The sequence below is a fragment of the Anolis sagrei genome, chromosome 8 (assembly GCF_037176765.1).
Source record: "Anolis sagrei isolate rAnoSag1 chromosome 8, rAnoSag1.mat, whole genome shotgun sequence".
NCBI classification, from domain to species: domain Eukaryota; kingdom Metazoa; phylum Chordata; class Lepidosauria; order Squamata; family Dactyloidae; genus Anolis; species Anolis sagrei.
Window position 1 is genome coordinate 25,918,489 of NC_090028.1, and position 20,897 is coordinate 25,939,385.

A 20,897-nucleotide genomic window follows, 5' to 3' on the forward strand; every position below is an offset into this window, starting at 1 on the left:
TTAGATCTTCTTGCAGTCCAAGGCACTCTCAGGACTTTCCTCCAACAACACAATTCAAAAATGTTTCTCTTCCTTTGCTCAGCCTTCCTTCTGTTCAACCATTTCATAGCTCCCTGCTTGAGTGGTGATGGCATGATAGTCACTTCTGCATGATGGTCCAACTCTCATCCATAGGTTACCATGGGGAATACCATTGCTTTAACTGTGTGGATCTTCGTTGCCACGTCTGTGTTTTAAATGTACCAGGAATCAGCTGGTTTTCCCTGAAATAGGCAGTAAGAGCACCTAAAGCTTTGGAGAGCTTCTGTTCAACCATTTCATAGCTCCCTGCTTGTGCGGTGATGGCATGATAGTCACTTCTGGCAGTGCTCTCTATAATTCTGAAATTATCTGTAATTCTGCCTCTGTGTTCAGGTAGCTTCAGCAATCACTCTTAGCTTGGAAAGCTTTGCTTGGAGTTTCAGCCCTGTAAAAGTCACAGCTCTGTGTAAGCTCTCATATCCACCGAACAATACATCTTGCAACTTTCTCACTGATAGGTAGCAAGGAAAGTAGGCAATATTTCTCGGCTCTGAAGGGATCGGAGGCCTGGGTGCTCCTGCTTATGATAACAAAGCTGTCAACCATGGCTTTGAAATGTGTTACTTGGAAACCTCAGGCAGTTTTTCTACAATAACGATTGTTTCTGGGGGCAGCTCAACTGACACTGAGAACTGAGCCGGGATCCACATATTTTGAAGGAACGCTCCCCCACTTCACCCCTCAATTTCTTTTTTTGGGTGGATCAAGCAAAACAGGCAGCCACGTTGGTCCGTTGCAACAAAAGAAGCACAGTCTTGCAGCAACTTGGAAACAAACACATTGAGCTATATTTGGCTCTCTTCGAGAAGGCTTAAAGTCAGCCCTTGAAAGCTTAAGCTGTAATAATTTTGTCAATCTTCAAGGGGCTCTTTGTTGGGCTGATTGGGTTTCAGTGGCTGGGAGGAAGTTGGCTGGCGTTAAGGCCACAGACTCAGGAGGAGACTTGGGTTTCTCCAGAGGGGTTTATTTGTCCTGATCTTTGCAGAATGCAGAAGGCTACGGCCTTCTCCAGGGACCTCTGTGATTCCCTTTTGTTTTGTATATGTAGTTTGAGACCAGCAGGAGAGCATTATGTCCTTCAGATCTGGCTTGTGGGCTTCCTTAAAGCAGAGGGACCTTAAAGGGAGGTCGCAGAGGGTCTCCTGATGTTCTCGAATAGCAGCATATATACCAGCAAAGGAGATGGAAGAAGGCAATTGGTTCTCTATGCCCTAATACCATTGTCAGTTGGGTTTCCTCAGGCTCCATCTTGGGACCTTAGACTTCTGATTCTGTGCCTATAACATCAGACCAGGATGATATTTTAACATCTGTTGGTTCTGCCCTCACCCCAAAGATTTAAGATACCCAACAAAGAGTTCTGAATAATCCAATATAGAAAAACAGACCTAGGATTCGTGGCATAAGACTTGGAAAAACTCCTAACACAATGCCACTAAAAAAAAAATCCTTTTGAAGTTACTGCAAAGGCTTTCCCTGTGTTGATGAAGTAGTTTCCTCTTCCTTCTTAGTCTACTTTGGAAATGGATGTTGGTTACAGCAGCAGATTAACACATAGAAATTGACAAGGAACTCATAAGTTATCAATTTTAGATTCTGGAGAAAGTCAAGGTCCATGCTTCAAAGCAAAGGCATTCCCTTATAATCAAAGTCATCATAACATTGGTCATATTGCTGTTCATTCCAGTCCGCAATGTTTTAGGTTCAGGACCAACAAACTTGTCCTTTGAATGAATATGCAAGATAAGGGAACATTGGCTGAGTGGGGTAGCACAGTGCTCATTTTCTGTGCTCAGTTTGGATATGGAAAATCATCGCTGAAACAAAGAAAATCTCACTCAGCCTCTGAGATGTGTGATAATAAAAGAGCTGGTAGCAATCCAGTCCACAAATACATAAATAATAATTGAACGTAGTTCGTCCTGCTCCCTTTTTTCTTGATGTGGCCTGGATGGTTGGACTGGATCACAGCCAAATGGAGTCTCTGCCTGGAGTGTATTCATTTGCTCCATAGAGCCTCATTCACTCTTAGGTAGGAATCTAAATTTTCCTTAGATCCTATTTTACTCAGTGATGGACAGGAGAGTCAGCTTGAGGGCCTAGAGATTCCCAGAGAGAGCACCTTAATGACATCCGAGAATAACCTGCAAATAGAAGGGGCCAACTGTAGTTGTGAATGATGCTTCCATACTTCCAGTTCTCACTGGGGAAAGATTGGCCCCAGCTGGCAGCTGCAATCCATGGAACCGAAGTAAACAAAAACTTTATTTCGGCATTAGATGGATAGATAGAGAGATGATAGCTGGAAGAAAGAGACGTATGAAGAATACAACCTGTCATGCCTATCTTGCCGGTCCATTACCTCTTTCTGGCTTTCCCACTGTCCCTAGATGTTAATTAAGCTTGTTCTCGTTTAATTGGCTGTGCAAGTTTACCACTATCACAAGATTTACTAGTAGTAATTGGAGCGGAGTGCCTTTCCTCGCAGTTTCTGGCAGGAAAGAAAAAAGAAGAAAAAACCCACTGCCTTTTTGTGCTGGAGGTATTGATTGCGGTGTCTGGGCTGTGCTTCCCAGAACCAGGCTTCGGGCTTCTCTTCCCAGCGTCTGTTTTGGTTTCGCCTTTTCCCTGACCATGGTGGCAGGCGAGCAGGAGGCTGCTGGAACGCTTTTTGACAGATTCCTGTTCCGAGACCAGCTTTCTTTTTTTGGAAAATAAACAAAGAGCTAGGAAACAGGGCTCAGCTCTTGGACACGGTTTGCCTTCTTGCTATGACAGGCATTCCCCAAGATTGGCTACTTTTTAAAGCCCAGACTTGCCAATGCAACGTTTTTGGATCGCAACTCCCAGCATCCCCATCCAGCATAGCAGATCCATTGCACGGTGTTTTCCGAGGAAAGAAAAGGAAGAGAGACCTTTTCACAAAGGAAGGGGTAGCTATACTATCTTCAGGCAACTTTTATGTTTGCCATGGACCCATCGTATGGAATCCTGAGATCTGCAGTTTGACAAGGCACCTGAAACTCTATTTAAAGAGCTGCTCTTGGAGCGCATTGAATTCTGCCAACTGAGAGAGTACGCTGGCAATGCTGCCCTAGCAAAGGAAAAACCACTCTGGCACGGAGAAAGAGGCTGAGAAAGGGGCGGGGCGAGAGGCGCAGCCTCATGACGTCAGGGACGTGCTGGCAAGGTTTGCTCCCGCAGGAGCCTAGTTTGCGGCGGCTCTTAGAGTCAAAGATGAAGTACTTTGGCCATATAATGAGAAGACATGAATGCTTGGAGAATGATGCTGGGAAAATGGAAGGAAAAAGGAAGAGGGGCCAACCAAGGACAAGGTGGAGGGATGGTATCCTTGAAGTGCCTGGCTTGACCTTGAAGGAGCTGGGGTGCTGGAGATCAACAGGGATCTCTGGCGTGGGCTGGTCCAGAAGGTCACGAAGAGTCGGAAACGACTGGACAAATAAACAACAACAAAAGAAGAACTTTCAGATTGATTAAATGACAACATACAAACCTTTATTAACTATATATTAGGAAGAACTTCCTGACGGTGAGAGCTTTTTAGCAGTGGAACTCTCTCTCTCTGCCCCAGAGTGTGGTGGAGGCTCCTTTGGAGGCTTTCAAACAGAGGCTGGATGGCCATCTGTCAGGAGTGCTTTGAAGCGATTTTCCTGCTTCTTGGCAGAATGGGGTTGGACTGGATGCCCTACGAAGCCTCTTCCAACTCTATGATTCTATGATTCTATACTGCAAAGCTTTAAAAGCTCATCCTGGTCAATTCCTAAAAGTCTAATGGTATAACAATGTTTTAATTTTTTATTATATTCAGAGAAGGTGATGGGAAAGAGAGAAGGGCCTCTCTGGATGACCTCTAATGGGCTCCTAAAGAGAGAGATGATCCTTCAGATGGCTGGGCCTAAGATGCATAGAGCTTTAGAGGTCATCACCATAAGTTGTGTCTGGAATTGATAATCAATGGGGCTGTTGCAGCAAGGGACTACTTCCTACAGCCAGGATGGATCAATGTCAGTTAAAGTGTTATCAAACTGCTGTAACGGTGCTGTGTGGCTATATCTCTAGGTTACGGCTAAATCTGCCTCTTTATTTAACCAAGAGGCAGAAATTGTTAGATTGAAGAAAGTGTACTCATAAAAGAAGAGTATGAAATGATGGACCAGGGAGAGGTACAAAGGGGCAGTTTGTTGATGGATCCTCTTATAAAACATCACTCTTACAAAAATAAAATATCCACATCAATAATTTCCATCTGGCACTCTCATTTTCTGCCAAAGACAGCTACATAAGTTAGGTGTGAAAACGGCGATACCCTTTTTACTACCCACCCCCATTTAAACAGAAGTGGGGTTTGCCATTGTTTCAAAGCAGCCGATTAATGTCAGATGGCCTTTAGAAGTCAACTTCTGACTTTTAGATTTTATGGGGTTCTAGCAGCTCCTCTGCAAACCGTTGCAGGATTAGGGCGAAGTTATTTTAAGAGGCCACAAAGAGAGGTAAAGATGGAAAAAGCGAAGTGGCGGCAGCCAAGAGGTTTTTGTCTGTTGGGTGAAAAATGCTCATATTTTCATAGCTGGAAAGTTGGGGGAAAACCATCCGTTTTTTGGAAACAGTCATGAATTGCTTTTGTCTGACAAATCGTTCTGGTTTTGTATAAGAAACTCTACTTTTAGGAAACTGTCTGCAGGAGAGGGCCTGTGTTGTTTATATAGGACACTGCAAAGTGTTTACAAAGTTTCCTAGAAGGGTTTCTTCTTTGAAGAAGGAAGCAGAGAAAGAAAATCTCCTTAGCCTGGTTTACGCCTTGTAGCATACTTGTTTCAAAATAAGAATGGCCTTGTTTACGCATTTCTTGTTGTATGCGGATATTTACTTTATCATCCTCAGATGACCTGAGGAAGCCCCCATCTTTTCCATATACAGGCAGTCCCCAGGTTACAAACAAGAGAGGTTCTGTAGGGTTGTTCTTAAGTTGAATTTGTATGTAAGTCAGAACAGGTATATTTTTAAAGTGTAACTCCAGCCAAATTCTGTCTGTCTGTCTGTCTGTCTATCTATCTATCTATCTATCTATCTATCTATCTATCTACATATATGGTCAGTCCCCAAGTTACAAACAAGATAGGTTCTGTAGGGCTATTCTTAAGTTGAATTTGTATGAGAGTCAGAACAGGGACATTTCTTAAGTGTAACTCCAGCTAAATGTCTATCTATCTGGGTTGTTGTGTGTTTTCCAGGCTGTCTGGCCATGTTCCAGAAGCGTTATATCCTGACATTTCGCTCACATTTATGGATGTTGAAAAAGTGTATAATACAGGTTGAGTCTTTGTTATCTCACGGGGGGACCAGAAGAGTTTGGGGTTTTGTATTTTCTTTTCTTTTTTTCTTTTGGAATCCCTGAATTGATCTATGTATTGATAATTAAATATCATGGGGATGAAGCACAAATCTCAAAATGGAATTCCTTTCAGATATACTTTTTACACAAAACCTGAAGATAATTTTATACAATATCTTTAATAATTTCGTGCACAAATTCACCTGATTCCTAATTCATTTAAAATGCAGACGTGTGCTTTCCACCTTAAGAACAGACAAGCACCTCGAGCTCTGAGGATTACCTGGGAAGGAATCCCTCTGGAATATTGCAGCACACCCAAATACCTGGGAGTTACCCTGGACCGTGCTCTTGAGTTATAATAAGCACTGCTTGAATATCAAGTAAAAAGTGGATGTTAGAAATAACATCATACGGAAGCTGACTGGCACAACCTGGGGATTGCAACCAGACACAGTGAAGACATCTGCCTTTGCGTTATGCTACTCTGCCCAGTGTGGAATACATTTCACCATGTTAAAACAGTGGATGTGGCTCTTAATGAGACATGCCACATTATCATAGGATGTCTACACCTTACACCCCTGGAGAAATTGTACTATTTAGCCAGGATTGTACCACCTGACATCCACTAGGAAGTAGCAGCCAATAATGAAAGGACCAATGCAGTGATATCTCCAGTCCGTCCTTTGTTTGGATATCAGCCAGTATGACAACGCCTGAAATCAAGAAACAGCTTTGAAGATCAGCAGAGATACTCGCAGGAACACCCCAGCAAACAAGAGTCCAAAAGTGGCAGGCTAAAACCCGGAACCCCAAGCCATGGCTGAAACCAAATGAGAGACTTCCTCCTGGGCACACAGAAGACTGGGCGATCTGGAAGGCGCTGAACATATTACACTCTGGTAGCATGAGATGCAGAGTCAACCTTAAGAAATGGGGCCACAAAATAGAGTCCATAACATGCGAGTACAAAGCAAAACAAACTATCAACTTAAGTGCAGTCCTGCCCCATGCACAATGGAGGACCTTATAGCAACACCAGAGGTACTCCAAGTGGCCAGCTACTGGTTGTGTTTTTAAATACATTACAACTGTGCCCATGATTTGCTTCTGACGTGATAAATAAATAAATAGTGCACAAAACAAAATTTCATGGTATTGGGTGAGGTTTGCTTTCAGGACTCTAGCAGATACAAAAATCTATGGATGCTTAAATCCCACAATAAACAATAATGTAGTAAAATGGTGTCTCTTATGTAAAATGGCAAAATCAGGGTTTGCCTTGGGATATTTTAAAATAAATCCTACAAGACATGGATGGTTGAACCTATGGATGCAGAATTTATGAATAGAGAGGACCAGCTGTTCTTTGAACCACTGGGAAGCAAAAGTGTCACTATCTCAGCCATGCAATATGTCAGATTTTTGATTTCTTTCGTTTTTTGCTCCTTCTTTTAATGGTGCATCTGACAGTACATGAGGCTTTGCATTTAGATTCTCCCCAATCCCTCCCCTTTCCTATCTGAGGCCATGACATTTCAACCAGATGCTGAAACTCTGTTTATAAGCAAGCTTCCTTCTCAGAAGATGCCCTTGTGAATGTATAGCATTTGTTTGAGTGTTGTGTTTGTAGCATTCCCTGCTTTAACTCAGGGGAAGTAAAAAAAATAGCTTTTCTCCATCTGTAGCGGAGCAGCTGGCCAGCGACAAATAGGAATCTCTCTGTGTTGCTCCATTACAAACAACTTTCAGCACTGCTGTCATATGCTGGAGGTCTGGTTACTCCAGAGCATCCATAGATTAACAGGGCATTTTGGGGGTCAGCAAACAAACCTGCGGAGAGTCTCTTTTCTTGGAAACACCATGCTGCCAGGAAATGGAGTTGGAACACAGAAAGAAGCATATCGTTGTTATCTGTCGTTGGCTTTATTCTACGGTGTCTTGAAATTGACATGTAGATAAATTTTGCAATTAATACAAAAACATCCCAAATGAATGCATGCCACATGTACAGTCCTGATACATTTAAGACTAAATCCAGATAGAAATGTTCAGGCGATGCTAAAGTAATCCGTTCCTTATATTTATTCCGCTCTTTTGGAGACTGTACCTTCGGGATCATAACTATCAAAATACGTAAAATGTGGATTTGCCATCAAAACACATGCATTAGAATTATGGGAGTTTCAGGAAAGAAGGGGTCTTTTTAATGAAAATTCAGAATTTATTTGGTTCCAATTGAGACTTTAAAGAATGATAGAATCCTAGAATCAGAAGGGTTCCCCCGAAGGCCATCCAGCCCAACCCTATTCTGACAGGCAGGAAGACACAATCCAAGCCCTCCTGACAGATAATAATAATAATACTTTATTTATACCCCGCCACCATTTCCCCAAGGGACTCGGAGCGGCTTACACGAGACCAAGCCCGACAACACATCAATAAAACAGAAAAGCGATAAACAAAAAAAACAATACAATTAATATAAATGACATATAAACAATAACACACAAGGATTTAAAAACCTATGGCCGGGCCAAATGTAATAGTTAAAATTTAAAACATAAACGCTAGACATGAACAGAGGTAGGATTTATCTGGTAGGAGGGTTTTAAAAGGAATGAAGGGAGAGCAATCCAATGAGTAGTGAAAGTGCTTCTGAGGACATTTTGCTAGGGATTATTTCCTTATGATGGCCATCCAGTCTCTGCTTAAAAACCTCCAGAGGAGACTCCACCAGACTCTGAATCTCCTGTCTATGGAATGTAGCCTTTACCTTGCCATCTCTCTCTGTTCTTTGCAATTAAAGATAAAGGTTTCCCCTGACATGAAATATAATTGTGTCCAACTCTGGGGATTGGTGTTCATCTCCATTTTTAAGCCGAAGAGCTGGCGTTGTCTGTAGACACCTCCAAGGTCACGTGGCCAGCATGACTGCATGGAGTGCTGTTACCTTCCCGCAGAAGCGTTGCCTATTGATCGACTCACATTTGCATGTTTTCGAACTGCTAGGTTGGCAGAAGCTGGAGCTAACAGCGGGAGCTCACCCCACTCCCTAAATTCAAACCACCAATCTTTCGGTCAGCAAGTTCAGCAGCTCAGTGGTTTAACCCACTGCGCCACCAGGGGACCCTTTGTAATTAGGCATTTAAAATAACAGGGTTTTTCCAAAATGAGAATAATTTGACGCATGACCCCCTCTCTTGATGCGGTCATGCTGGCCAGTTGTGAATTTGGGAGAGAGAAGAATGGGCCCATTTGGAATTATGGATTTGGACAGAGGGACTGCCCAGCTGTATAGCAGGGTTTGAATGGCCTTATTGGAAAACATGAAGTCACCACTGGATGGGCTCAAGGTAATCCGACGACTGAAAAGCACATTGTTGTGGTGCCTGTGACTGGATGGGGTCGTAAAAATGCTTTACAAATGGCAAAGTCATCTAATTAATAATCTGGAAGCATTTATAGGTTAATAAAGCAGCTGGTGGAAACGAGTTATGTGAGCGCATTGGAGACCTGAGTTTGTGCAGCTGGAGGTGCCGATACAAATTTATTTATAAATATCCCACCCTAGAAATACTTTCCGTTTAAAAAAAAAAAAAGAAATACTTTCCGTTTTATCAATTTACAAGATATTGTAGTTTGATAATTTAACAAATATTTATTACAGTTCTTGGTTTTGCTTTGCTTTGCTCTTTTTGCAACAGACTCAGGATCAATTGCATTCTTGTGTTATGGAATAATTATAGCTTGCAATTTCTTTTTACTTTTTTGGTGTAGAACTCCTAGGAGCTTCGGAGTTGTGTAGTCCAAAAAAGGAACTGTTCCAAGCCTTGGAAATAATCTACATTGTTTTTCTCTCTGTTTTTTTTCTGTCATCTAACCTGAGTATCCGTATTTGAAACCCTTTGGGATCCAAAGTGTTTTGTATTTCAGATTCTTTCAGTATTTGCAAATATAATATTTTGGCGATGGGACTCAAGTCTGAACCTGAAATTCATCTGTGTTTCATATATGCCAGGCAAGGGCAAATTCTAGGTGTTTTGGACTTCCACCATTCCTAATAGACTCAGATCCTTTCCTTTTCCCCCTTAGCAGCTTAAGCTGTGACTATTGTAACTTTCACAGAGATATTGGAGCTGTTTTTATTACTCCCATTTGTACAAAAGATACCTGGTAGAACTGATGACTACTATCTAAAACATCTCATCGATGATACAGACTCATTGATCACTCTTAGGGTGGCTAAGTTTTGTGTGCTGCTATAAAAATAAGGAGGCAGATTGTGGATAATGGTGGACGATTTTAAAGGATAATGTTTTAAGTTACCCATTTTAGTATCGACACCCGCTTAAGCATGGAGATTTGAAATGGTCGAACAGAAACTCTCTGAAAGCTTTAGGTGCTCTTACTGCCTATTATAGGAGAAACCAGCTGATTCCTAATCCATCTAAAACATAGATGTGTGCTTTCCACCTTAAGAACAGACAAGCATCTCGAGCTCTGAGGATGACCTGGGAAGGAATCCCACTGGAGCATTGCAGCACACCCAAATACTTGGGAGTCACTCTGGACCGTGTTCTGACTTACAAGAAGCACTGCTGGAATATCAAGCAAAAAGAACCTAAACACTTCTGGCTCAACTTACCTGGCTGAACGCATCTCCTCCTATGAACCAGCTAGGACGTTATGATCATCTGGGGAGGCTTTCTCTCGATCCCGCCTGCATCACAAGTATGTTTGGCGAGAGACAGGGCCTTTGACAAGAGACAGGGCCTTCTCAGTGGTGGCCCCTCGGCTGTGGAATGCCCTTCCTACAAAAATTAGATCAGCCCCCTCCCTGTTAGCATTTCAGAGGAAAGTGAAGACTTGAGCAGGCATTTGAATAGGCAGTGTAATGAATATAGGAATATGGAACAATTGGATGATGAGACTGGATCTTGATTTTAACTATGAGTCGATATGAGATGTTATATGATGTTTAATTTATTGTTATAATGCTATTGTTTTAATTATTTTTAACTGTTTTATGATGTTTTAAGCATTTAATTTTGCTATTGTGAACCGCTCTGAGTTGCCCGAGGGCTGAGAAGAGTGGTATACAAATATAGTAAGTAAGTAAATAAATAAATAAATAAAAGTGGGTTGCTAGAAACAATATCATGTGAAAGTTGACCTGCTACTCTGCTGCTGAATGCTCATGTCCAGTGTGGAAAACATCTCACCACATTAAAATAGTGGATATTGCTCTTAATGAGACATGCTGCATCATCGCAGGATGTCTAAGATCCACACCACCAGAGAAATTACACTGTTTAGCCGGTATTGCACCACCTGACATGAAAGGACCAAGGCAGTGACATCTCTGGCCCATCCCATGTTCGGATATCAGCCAGCATGCCAACACCTTAAATCAAGAGACAGCTTCCTAAGATTGACAGAGACACTCGCAGGAACACCTCAGTAAGTGAGAGTCCAAAAGTGGCAGGCTAAAACCCAGAACCTCAATCCATGGCTGATACCAAATGAGAGACTCCCCCCTGGGCACACAGAAGACTGGGTGACTTTGAAGGCGCTGAACAGGGTGCACTCTAGAATCACGACATCCAGAACCAATCTTAAGAAGTGGGGCTGTAAAGTGAAGTCCATGACATGTGAGTGCAGAGAAGAGAGAAGACTACAATGCAGTCTAAGCCCTGCCACAGGCACAATGGAGGACCTTCTCACAGCAACACCAGAGGCACTCTGGTCAAAAGAAATCTAGCATCATGCCAAGTTCTTTTTAAAGCTTTATCTGTGTTTTTACATGCATTTTAACTTTACCCTCAACTTGCTTCTGACACGATAAAAATTCCACAGATATATAAACCCTTTTTCCTTGTTCCAACAGAACTCACTACCTCTGAGGATGCTTGCCATAGGTGCAGGTGAAACGTCAGGAGGGAATGCCTCTAGAACATGGCCATATAGGCTGAAAAAACCTACAACAACCCATTATTATTATTATTTTGATTTAAAAATGCCTTGTTCTCCTGGTCTGCAACCGTTAAAATAAAATTCATTCATGCATACATATACACCCACACTTTGACTTTCATTATATACATAGAAGACTGATAATGTGGACTGTTTTCTTTTCTCTTTCCCAGAGAGCACTCAGAGCACAACATCGGCCCCAAACGAAATGCAGGGCGGACAGCCGCAGGCCCTTCACTACGCTCTGGCCAATGCCCAGCAAGTCCAGATCCACCAGATTGGAGAAGATGGCCAGGTCCAAGTGGTATGTCCTCATTCTTTGTGGTGTCTTCTCTCCTTTACTTTCACCTAGTGGCAGCTTCGAAGCGGCATTTCTCTTGTTCCAAAATACACCGCGACTGTCTTAATTTGGCACCTCTGTTGATGGAACATTACTAGGGATGTATGAACTTGCTCCATAGTGGATTATGCATTTATTACCCCCCACCCCACCCCTTTGCTCCAGCTCTGGAAATCTGGAAATCCATTTGTGATTCATTTACCCTCATTTTTTCCAAAGTACGTTCCGAAGTATTTTTTTTTTGTCTTTTGACATCTGTTAGCTGCATTCCTTACATGTGTATCCACTTAAATGCATGTATATAAGCAAAGCTTATAAACACTGACATCAAATTCTATTTTTTTTTCTCGCTCTCTAAAAAAAAAAGTTAAAACAAAGTTAACACTTTGACCCCAAAACCCACAGAAGGCAGGAAGTTTAAAAGTCAAGCATGACACTTCTGCCATTACTTAAAAAACCGAATTACAACGTGGGCCTCAAAGCGCTTCCATTGGCTTCTCTGGCTTTGTTTCGTTTCGTTAAATCAAAAGCAATGTTGCATGGAAATGAAGCATGTTCTGTGCAGTTGAGTAGAGAAAAGACATTCTTCTCCCGCTGATCTTTTCGGGAGTTTCAAAAGTACTTGCAGTTCTCTTTGGCACCAATGAATCGGAGAGAAATCCAGCATTTCTTGGATAGTTCTGTTCGGATGACGGACAAGTACATAGCTGTGGATGGGTTGAATTCCCGCAGTGAAATCCACCCCCTTAAAGCTCCTGTTTGCCTTTTAGGGGTGGGTTGCCTAAGAAAATCCTGTGAATTCCATAGGGTCACCATAAGCCCGCAGGCAACTTGAATCCAAACACATATCAAAACATGTTGGCATGAGAACTTGCCTCCAACAAACTGAGTTGACTTGCAAACAGCTCTCATCGGATTATGAAAAACACCCACGTTTTGAATGCTTTGAACGAGAGCTTTAACATTGTGAAGGGAAGGAGATTCTAATCTCAACATGGATTGGATCTGCGGCTCTAATTTTATATACAGTCCCTATTGTCGTGCCTTGATACATTCCGCATGCCACTTTCCCCCTATAAATAGACCGTTTCCTTCCAAAGGAAATGAAACTGTTTGAAAGGAGAAGGATCTGTGTGTCTTTTGAAATGCATGGGCGATTGTTGGGGCTGCGTTGTAATATAAGGGAGGCCTTTGACGGGATTCCACAGGGATATCTTTCATCTCGCTTTCATACACAGGCAGATGAAAAGGAACACAAAGGGCTTTTAAAAAAACAAAAGTCTCTGCCAGTTTGCCAGCAGGTAAAATCGCGCTTTGCAAAGGGCCAGTTAAGATTCACAAGGAGGTCTCTGCCGTTTTCTTTTTCTTCTTTTTCTTCCCCTCCTCTTTTTTCCTCTTCTTCCTTTTTCATCGCCCTCTTTCTCCTCCTCCTCCTTTTCTTCCTCCTCCTTTCCATCTCTTTCTTCTTCTCTTCTTCCTCCTCTTCTTCTTCCTCCACTTCTCCTCCTCCTCCATGTCCTCCCTCCATCCTCTTCCTCCTCTTTTTTTCTCCTTTCCTTCTTCTCCCCACCTCCTTCCTCTTCCTCCTCTTCTCCTCCTTGTCTTCCTCCCGCGATCCTCTTCAACTTCCTCCTCCTTTTCTTTCTCCTCTCCGCCTCCTCCTCTTCTTCATCTCCTTCCTCTTCCCCTTCCTTTTCCACTTCGCTTCCTCCTTCTTGTCCTCCTTCCTCCATCCTGTTCCTCCTCCTCCTCTCCTCCTCCTCTCCATCTCCATCTTCTTTCCTCTTCCTTCTTCTCCACTTCTCCTCTTCCTTCTTGTCTTCCTCCCTCCATCCCCTTCCTCTTCTTTTTCCTCCTTTCCTTCTCTTCTTTTCCTCCCTCCATCCTCTTTTCCTCCCTCCATCCCCTTCCTCCTTCTCTTCTTCCTCCTCTCCTCCTCCTCTCCATCTCCATCTCCTTCCTCTTCCCTTCCTCCTCCTCTTCTTCCTCCATCCTCTTCTTTTTCTTCCTTTCCTTCTCTTCCTTCTCCTCCTCCATCCTCTTCCACTTCCTCATTCTCTTCTTCCTCTCCTCCTCCTCCTCTCTATCTCCTTCCTCTTCTCCTTCCTTCTCTTCTTGTTCCTCCTCTACTTCTCCTCCTTCTTGTCTTCCTCATCCATCATCTTCCTCTTCTTTTTCCTCCGTTCCTCCTCCTCCTCCTCCTCCTCCTCCTCCTCCTCCTCCTCCTCCTCCTCCTCCTCTTGTCCTCCTCCATCCGTCCCTCCATCCTCTTCCCCTTCCTCGTTCTCTTCGTCCTCGTTCCCTTGGCCATCCAGCATCTGTTTAAAAGCTTCCAAAGAGGGAGCCTCCACCACACTCCGAGGCAGAGAGTTCCACTGCTGAACGGCTCTCACAGTCAGGAAGTTCTTCCTCATGTTCAGATGGACTTCCTCCTCTCCTTCTCTTCTTCCTCCTCTCCTCCTCCATCTCCATCTCCTTCCTCTTCCCTTCCTCCTTCTCTTCTTCCTCCATCCTTTTCTTTTTCTTCCTTTCCTTCTCCTCCTTCTCCTCCTCCCTCCATCCTCTTCCACTTCCTCCTCCTCTTCTTCCTCTCCTCCTCCTCCTTCTCTTTATATCCTTCTTCTTCTTCTTGTTCCTCCTCTACGTCTCCTCCTTCTTGTCTTCCTCCCTCCATCATCTTCCTCTTCTTTCTCCTCCTTTCCTTCTCCTCCTCCTGCTCCTCCTCCTCCTCTTGTCCTCCTCCCTCCATCCTCTTCCCCTTCCTCATTCTCTTCGTCCTCCTCTTCTCTTCCTCTCAATCTCCTTCTTCTTCCCCTTCCTCCTCCTCTTCTTCCTCCTCCACTTCTCCTCCTCTTTGTCTTCCTCCCTCCATCCTCTTTTTTCTTCCTCTTCCTCTTCCTCTCCTCCTTATCCTCCTCTTCCCCTTTCTCTTCCCCTTCCTCCTCTTCTTCTTCCTCCCCCACTTTTCCTCTTTCTTGTCTTCCTCCCTCCATCCTCTTCCTCCTCATCTTCTTCTTTCTTCTTTTACCTTCTTTTCTTTCTCGCTCTCTCTCTTTCATGTTAAATCTAGTGATGCGTATGTTTGATTTCCTTCCCCTCAAAATTGTTCTCCAGGTATAGTAGGGATGCTTTAAAATTAAAACTCTTCAGGCTAGATTCTCCGCTGGCACGACTTCAGTAGAGAGCGCTTGGAGGGCTGCCATTCCACCTCATTGGAAACGTTGTCCTTTTGTGCAAGATAGAGTTGAAATAGAGAGCAAAGAGCAGAGGCAGTTCCTCTCACAAATGCAGAGGCTGTGTAAGTAGCATCTGTAGGGTAGTATTCCATATGGTGCGTGTGCCTAGACATAGCTCAAATAGGCCTGGAAATATAAAACATGAGCTGACATTTAGGATTTTTGCAGGTTTCTGTCCAACTGTCTCTCAGCAAGGATAGTTTCATTTTATGCAGCCCTTTGGCTCCTAACTTATAGTGGCAGAAGGGTCCTTTAATGAGGTCTGCTGTGCTTTTCACCTAATAGTTGCAATGTCAATAATAATAATAATAATACATCTATTTTAACTTTTTTTAAAAAATAGAATTATCTCTGTCAGCTGCCTTGGGTCCTATATTGGAAGAAAGGCAGGAAACGAATTAAATATATCAGCACAATAATCATGAAGCTTTAGGAAACTACATTCCTAAATGTAGTAATAAAAAATAAGTAGCTCATATTAGCAGTACTGTATCTAATTATTTGGAGGACTCAATCCCTCCACCATCAGTGGTACATTTGATAAAGATTCTTGGTTGCTGCACTCAAGTAATAAAATTCCCTTAGATTTACCAGTTGCCTGGAGGGAATACCATAGGGGAGGCATGGGTTAGAAAACTTGGGCCAGAGCGGGGTTGGCTTCCTCCCCTTAAGGCAAAAGGTGAAGGAAAGATGTAAAAAAATTGGATCTCAAAAGAGTTGGTCTTGATTAGGATGAGATGGTGGATGGGAGAGAACCATTGCCTACTCCTGATATAGATTCCTAGAATCCTCGGACTGGAAGAGCCGTCCAAGGGCCATCCAGTCCAACCCCCTGCCATGCATGGAGGCACAACAGTAGACAGCCTCTCCAGAAAAACCTCCAGAGAAGGAGACTCCACCATACTCCAAGGCAGCCTGTGACACTCTCCAGGAAGTTCTTCCTAATCTCATCAGTTAAATCTCTTCCCCTGCCATTTGAAATCATTGCTCCCTCATGCCCTGGTCTCTAAAGCAGCAGAAAGTCAGCCCCCCTCCCCCCATGGTTCTCATGTTCCCTCTCTAATTTCTCTTCCTCCAGCTAAACATCTCCCAGGAGGAAAGGAGAAAGGAAAAGAGAAGGAAGGAAAGGTGGAAGAGAATAGAGGATGGGAAGGGAGAAGGAAAGAAAGACAAAAGGGAAGGAAGGAAGGAAGAAGGAGAGAGGAATGGAGGGAGGAAAGAGGGAAAGAAGGAACGTGAAAGAGGGAGGCAGAAAAGTAAGGAAAGGATGGAAGGCAAAAGGAAAGAGAATGAATGAAGGAAGGGTGGAAGATAATGGAGGGGAGGGAGAAGGAAAGACAAAAGGAAAGGATGGAAGATGGAAAGAGAAGGGAGGTAGGGAGGAAGAGAAGAATGGAAGGAAGGGTGGAAGATAATGGAGGGAAGGGAGGGAGAAGGAAAAACAAAAGGGAAGGGTGGAAGGAAGAAGGAAAGAGAGAAGGGAGGGAGGGAGGAAGAGAAGAATGGAAGGAAGGAAGGGTGGAAGATAATGGAGGGAAGGAAGAGAGAAGGAAGGAAGGAAGGAGAGAGGGAGGGAGGAAAGGGAGAAGGAAGGAGAAAGAGGGAGGTAAGGAAGGAAGGAAAGGATGGAAGGAAGAAGGAAAGAGAGAAGGGAGGAAGAGAAGAATAGAAGGAAGAGTGGAAGATAATGGAGGGAAGGAAGGGAGAAGGAAGGAAGGAAGGAAGGAAAGACAAAAGGGAAGGAAGGAGAAAGAGGGGGGAACGAAGGAGGAAACATGGAAGGAAGCATGAAAGGGTGGAAGGGAAGGAAGGAGGGAAGGAAAAAGAGGGAGGTAAGGAAGGAAGGGAAGGATGGGAGGAGAAAAGAAAGAAGAAAAGAAAGCTGGTGAAATAGAGGAGGGCCTTAGAAAAGAGCCTGAGGGGCCACATTCGTCCCTTGAGCTTGGGTTTGCCCATACCTGCCATAGAGGCAGCTTTATACGAAATGAGAATTTTGCATTTCTTGGACCCTGAAGTGCATTGAGGGAAGGAGAAAAGAGCAAAAATCTGTTTCGATGTTGGAAAATAGACTGAAAAGCCAAGGTCCACCTCTTACTATCGACGTGGGATATATGTTCAAAAGTTTATCCCATATTTCACATCCTGGGAAAGGATTACAAATGAGGCTTATTCTCCTTCCTTTGGAGAGGGTTCACGGGGGCTTTGCTAAAGAGTTTGACCCTGAAACCTGGAGCTGAGTTGTGCCCCAGTTGATGGTTTCCAGGCTGTGCATCAGGAGACCAGTTTGAATGCTCTACACGTATTTTAAGCATTCTTTTCTTATTATTACTACAAACAGTCAGAAAAACTCTAGAACCTAAGAAGGAGGAGATTTGGATATATTAGTCCTCTGTCTCCCTGGATTCAGTATGCTTTTAAAATGGAGTTACATTGAAAGATAGGTGAAGCAAGTATTCTGAAACAAGAGGTTTTTTTTCAAACTGATGTATTGAGCGCGTGTCATGCTTCTGGTTCTGACTGTTACGTTTCATGTTTCTTTCCTTTCACCCTATGGATCCCACAGGGTCACCTTCATATCGCCCAGGTGCCGCAAGGAGAGCAGGTGCAGATCACGCAGGACAGCGAGGTGAGCTTGAAAGAGGCCGTCTGCCTGGGCAAAACTTAACCCATCACCAAGGAGTAGAGATTATTGCTTATTATAGTATGGCTACTGTACATCAATGCATGCACCATTGAAATAGAGGGAAGGCGTATAGGGCCCCCAAAGTATAATCACTTTAGCTTAGTGGTTTTGTCTTCTACGGAGAATTAAGGCTTGATTTGCTCCCAGTCCCATTTAGTTTCCAAGCAAACTAAGAATGACATCTTGTATTGCAGTTTTCATACCCCAATCTACCATATATACTTGAGTGTAAGCTAAGATTTTCAGCCCTTAGGCTGAAAAAGCCCCCCTCACCTTATATACGAGTCAAGGTTATTTATTATTTTACTCTTTTAAAATTATTTTTATTAAATTTATTATTTTACTCTATTTATTATTATTATTATTATTATTATTATTATTATTATTACATTTATAATTTTCCTTTATTATTGTTGTTATTATTACATTTATTATTTTGCTCTACTATTATTACTATTATTGCATTTATTGTTGTTATTAAAATTGTTATTTTACTATATTATTATTACATTTCCATTATTTTAATTTATTATTAATATTATTATTATTATTATTACATTTATTATTTTGCAATATTTCTTATTATTACATTTATTACTTTATTCTATTTATTATTATTGTTATTACATTTATTATTTCACTCTATTATTACTATTATTATTACATTTCCATTATTTTACTCTATTAGTATTTTTATTACATTTATTATTTGGCTTGCCATAGATGTGGGTGAAAGGGCAGGAGAGAATGCTTCTGGAACATGGCCATACAGCCCGAAAAACTTACAGCAACCCAGTGATTCTGGCCATGAAAGCCTTCAACAATAAATAGGACAGGCTGTAAGAAGCCAGACATTGAAACTGCTAAGCCATTAAATGCTAATCAAGGTGGCCAATTGAAACATTCATACCTACCTCCAACAGGCAAGAGTTCTTTCTCCCACCCTGGACATTCCACAGATATATAAACTCTATTTTCCTAGTTTCCAACAGATCTCTCAACCTCTGAGGATGCCTGCCATATATGTGGGAGAAATGTCAGGAGAGAATGCTTCTGGAACATGGCCAGAAAGCCCAGAAAACTCACAACAACCCAGTGTTTCAGGCCATGAAAATCTTTGGCAATACACATTTTCTCAGCCTCAGAGGAATGCAACAGCATCCTTCCTCTGAACAAAATTTGCCATTAAAGCCTGATTATAGTTGTGCTGCGCCTTAGGATCATTATAAGTTGGAAGCAACTTGAAGATACGTAAGAATAATATTTTATAGTGAGCAACCATGCTGCAGTTTCCCTTTCTGACATATTCAGCAATGTTGGTTATTTTTGCTGAAAAGCATCAGTGCAGAATCTCGGAAGAAATACAGTTTGAAAACCAAAATGGAGTTGTGGGGAAGCAGATGATATTTCCCAGAGATTGGAAGACACTTGCTCAAGGGATTCTGGGGGCGGTGGTCCAAAGGAGGACCTTTTGCAAACCCTGAACCGCGTGCATTCAAGACAACTCCTTGGAGGTTGTGCCTCTCGAGATGTTAACGAAACACAGGAAGAATCCGGCGATTGTTGCCCGCCCCATGACTTCAGAGGGAGTAACCTTGGACCTGAAGGAAGAAGGATCAGGTCCATGTTTCATCTGGATGGATAGAAAACATCTGGTTTTGAATCCGTTCCAGTTTGAGCTCCTTTGGAACGGAGAGGATCGTCGCTGGCAGCAGAAAGTGCATCTGAAGCGATGAAAGGCAGCTTTCTCTGTCCGTAGAAGAAGACTCATTTTCCCTCTTTGTTTGCAAACCATCTTTGGAAAGTTACCTTTCCGGCCCTCCCTTTCATTCAGCCCGTTTCCAAGGGCCTAATTGCAAATTAAGGAGAAATGCCTTCCTGTGCTTCATTTCGCCTTTCATGTTTCTAGACGCGGAGTCTTCTCCGAAATCAGTGACGGCAATTCAGAATCTTTTGCCTTTTGTGGTTTCCATAATGAAGTCCTTGTCTGCTTAAGACACAGGGTTTTTCGATAAAAAGGAGAAGCCATGGCGGCTGGCAGAAATGACAGCATTGATAGAGTAGATATTGGAGCCATTAGAGTATCCATGCACTGTACCAACCAAAGCTTTATCTGGTTGCTCTACTAATTTTAGGCAGACAGACACATTGATTTGAAGTACGTCTACAGATTTGTATATTGGGGCAACAAAGTGCTATGGTTTTAAAGCCAGGAATCAAGAAAACTTCTTTATTTACAGCTCAGCACATTCTAAAACATTGCAGAAAGGGAGAATGTCTACCCTACTCTTTCTACCAAGAAGTTTTGTAGAAGGGAATTATTATTATTATTTAAAAGTTTTATATACCGACCTTCTTACCTCTCTTGAGGGATTCAGGCCGGTTTCCAACCATAATATTACATACAGTTCATAAAAACACAATGATTCATTTTACAATAAAACATTAAAACAGCAATTACATTCAATAACTACAATGGTCAGTCGTCACTCGTTGTTCATCATCCTCCATCCATATCTGGCTCACTTATCGAATGCCTGTCTCCATAACCACGTCTTCAGCTGTTTCCTGAATGTCAGGATAGAAGGGGCGGTTCTGATCTCCAGTGGGAGAGAGTTCCAGAGTCGAGGGGCCACCACCGAGAAGGCCCTGTCCCTCGTCCCCACCAGACACGCCTGTGAGGCCGGTGGGACCGAGAGCAGGGCCTCTCCAGATGATCTTAATAATCTTGATAGTTCGTAGGGGAGGATACGTTTGGAGAGGTAAACAGGGCCGGAGTCGTTTAGGGAAAGGCTGCTGTTGAGAAATGAGGCTACGAAGTTGCCCTTGAATTAAAAAGCATTGTTTGTCTGTTTGTTTATTTATTTATTTGCACCCTGGAGGGGACTCAGGGCGGATTACAGTGTACATATACATGGCAAACATTCAATGCCATAGACACACAACATATATAGACAGATACTCAGAGGCTATGTAACATTCCAGCTTCTGGCCACCAGGAGAGCTGTCGCTTCACCGTCCGTTTGTGACACTGATGAAGTACTTGTTGCAACTCAGGGTAGTTTTCATCTTGCTCTCAAACACCACCACACCAAAGCTGTAGATTTTGTAGTTTATTGAAGAAAAGTCAAAGTCAAAACATAGTATGAGAAATGCAAAGTTCCACAAAAGGCTTAAATGCAAAGACACAGTTCCCAAGATCCAAAGGCAAAAACATGAAACATA

General features: G+C 42.8%; 1 protein-coding gene across 1 annotated transcript in view; it reads left to right on the forward strand.

Moving 5' to 3' along the window:
- The window catches only part of BANP (BTG3 associated nuclear protein), a 217,576-nt gene that overhangs the window by 104,446 nt on the left and 92,233 nt on the right, over positions 1–20,897 (forward strand). The window contains exons 9-10 of the mRNA XM_060788495.2: positions 11,587–11,717; positions 17,553–17,615. Of these exons, the coding sequence (XP_060644478.1) occupies positions 11,587–11,717; positions 17,553–17,615 (194 nt within the window). The remainder of the gene's footprint in view (positions 1–11,586; positions 11,718–17,552; positions 17,616–20,897) is intronic.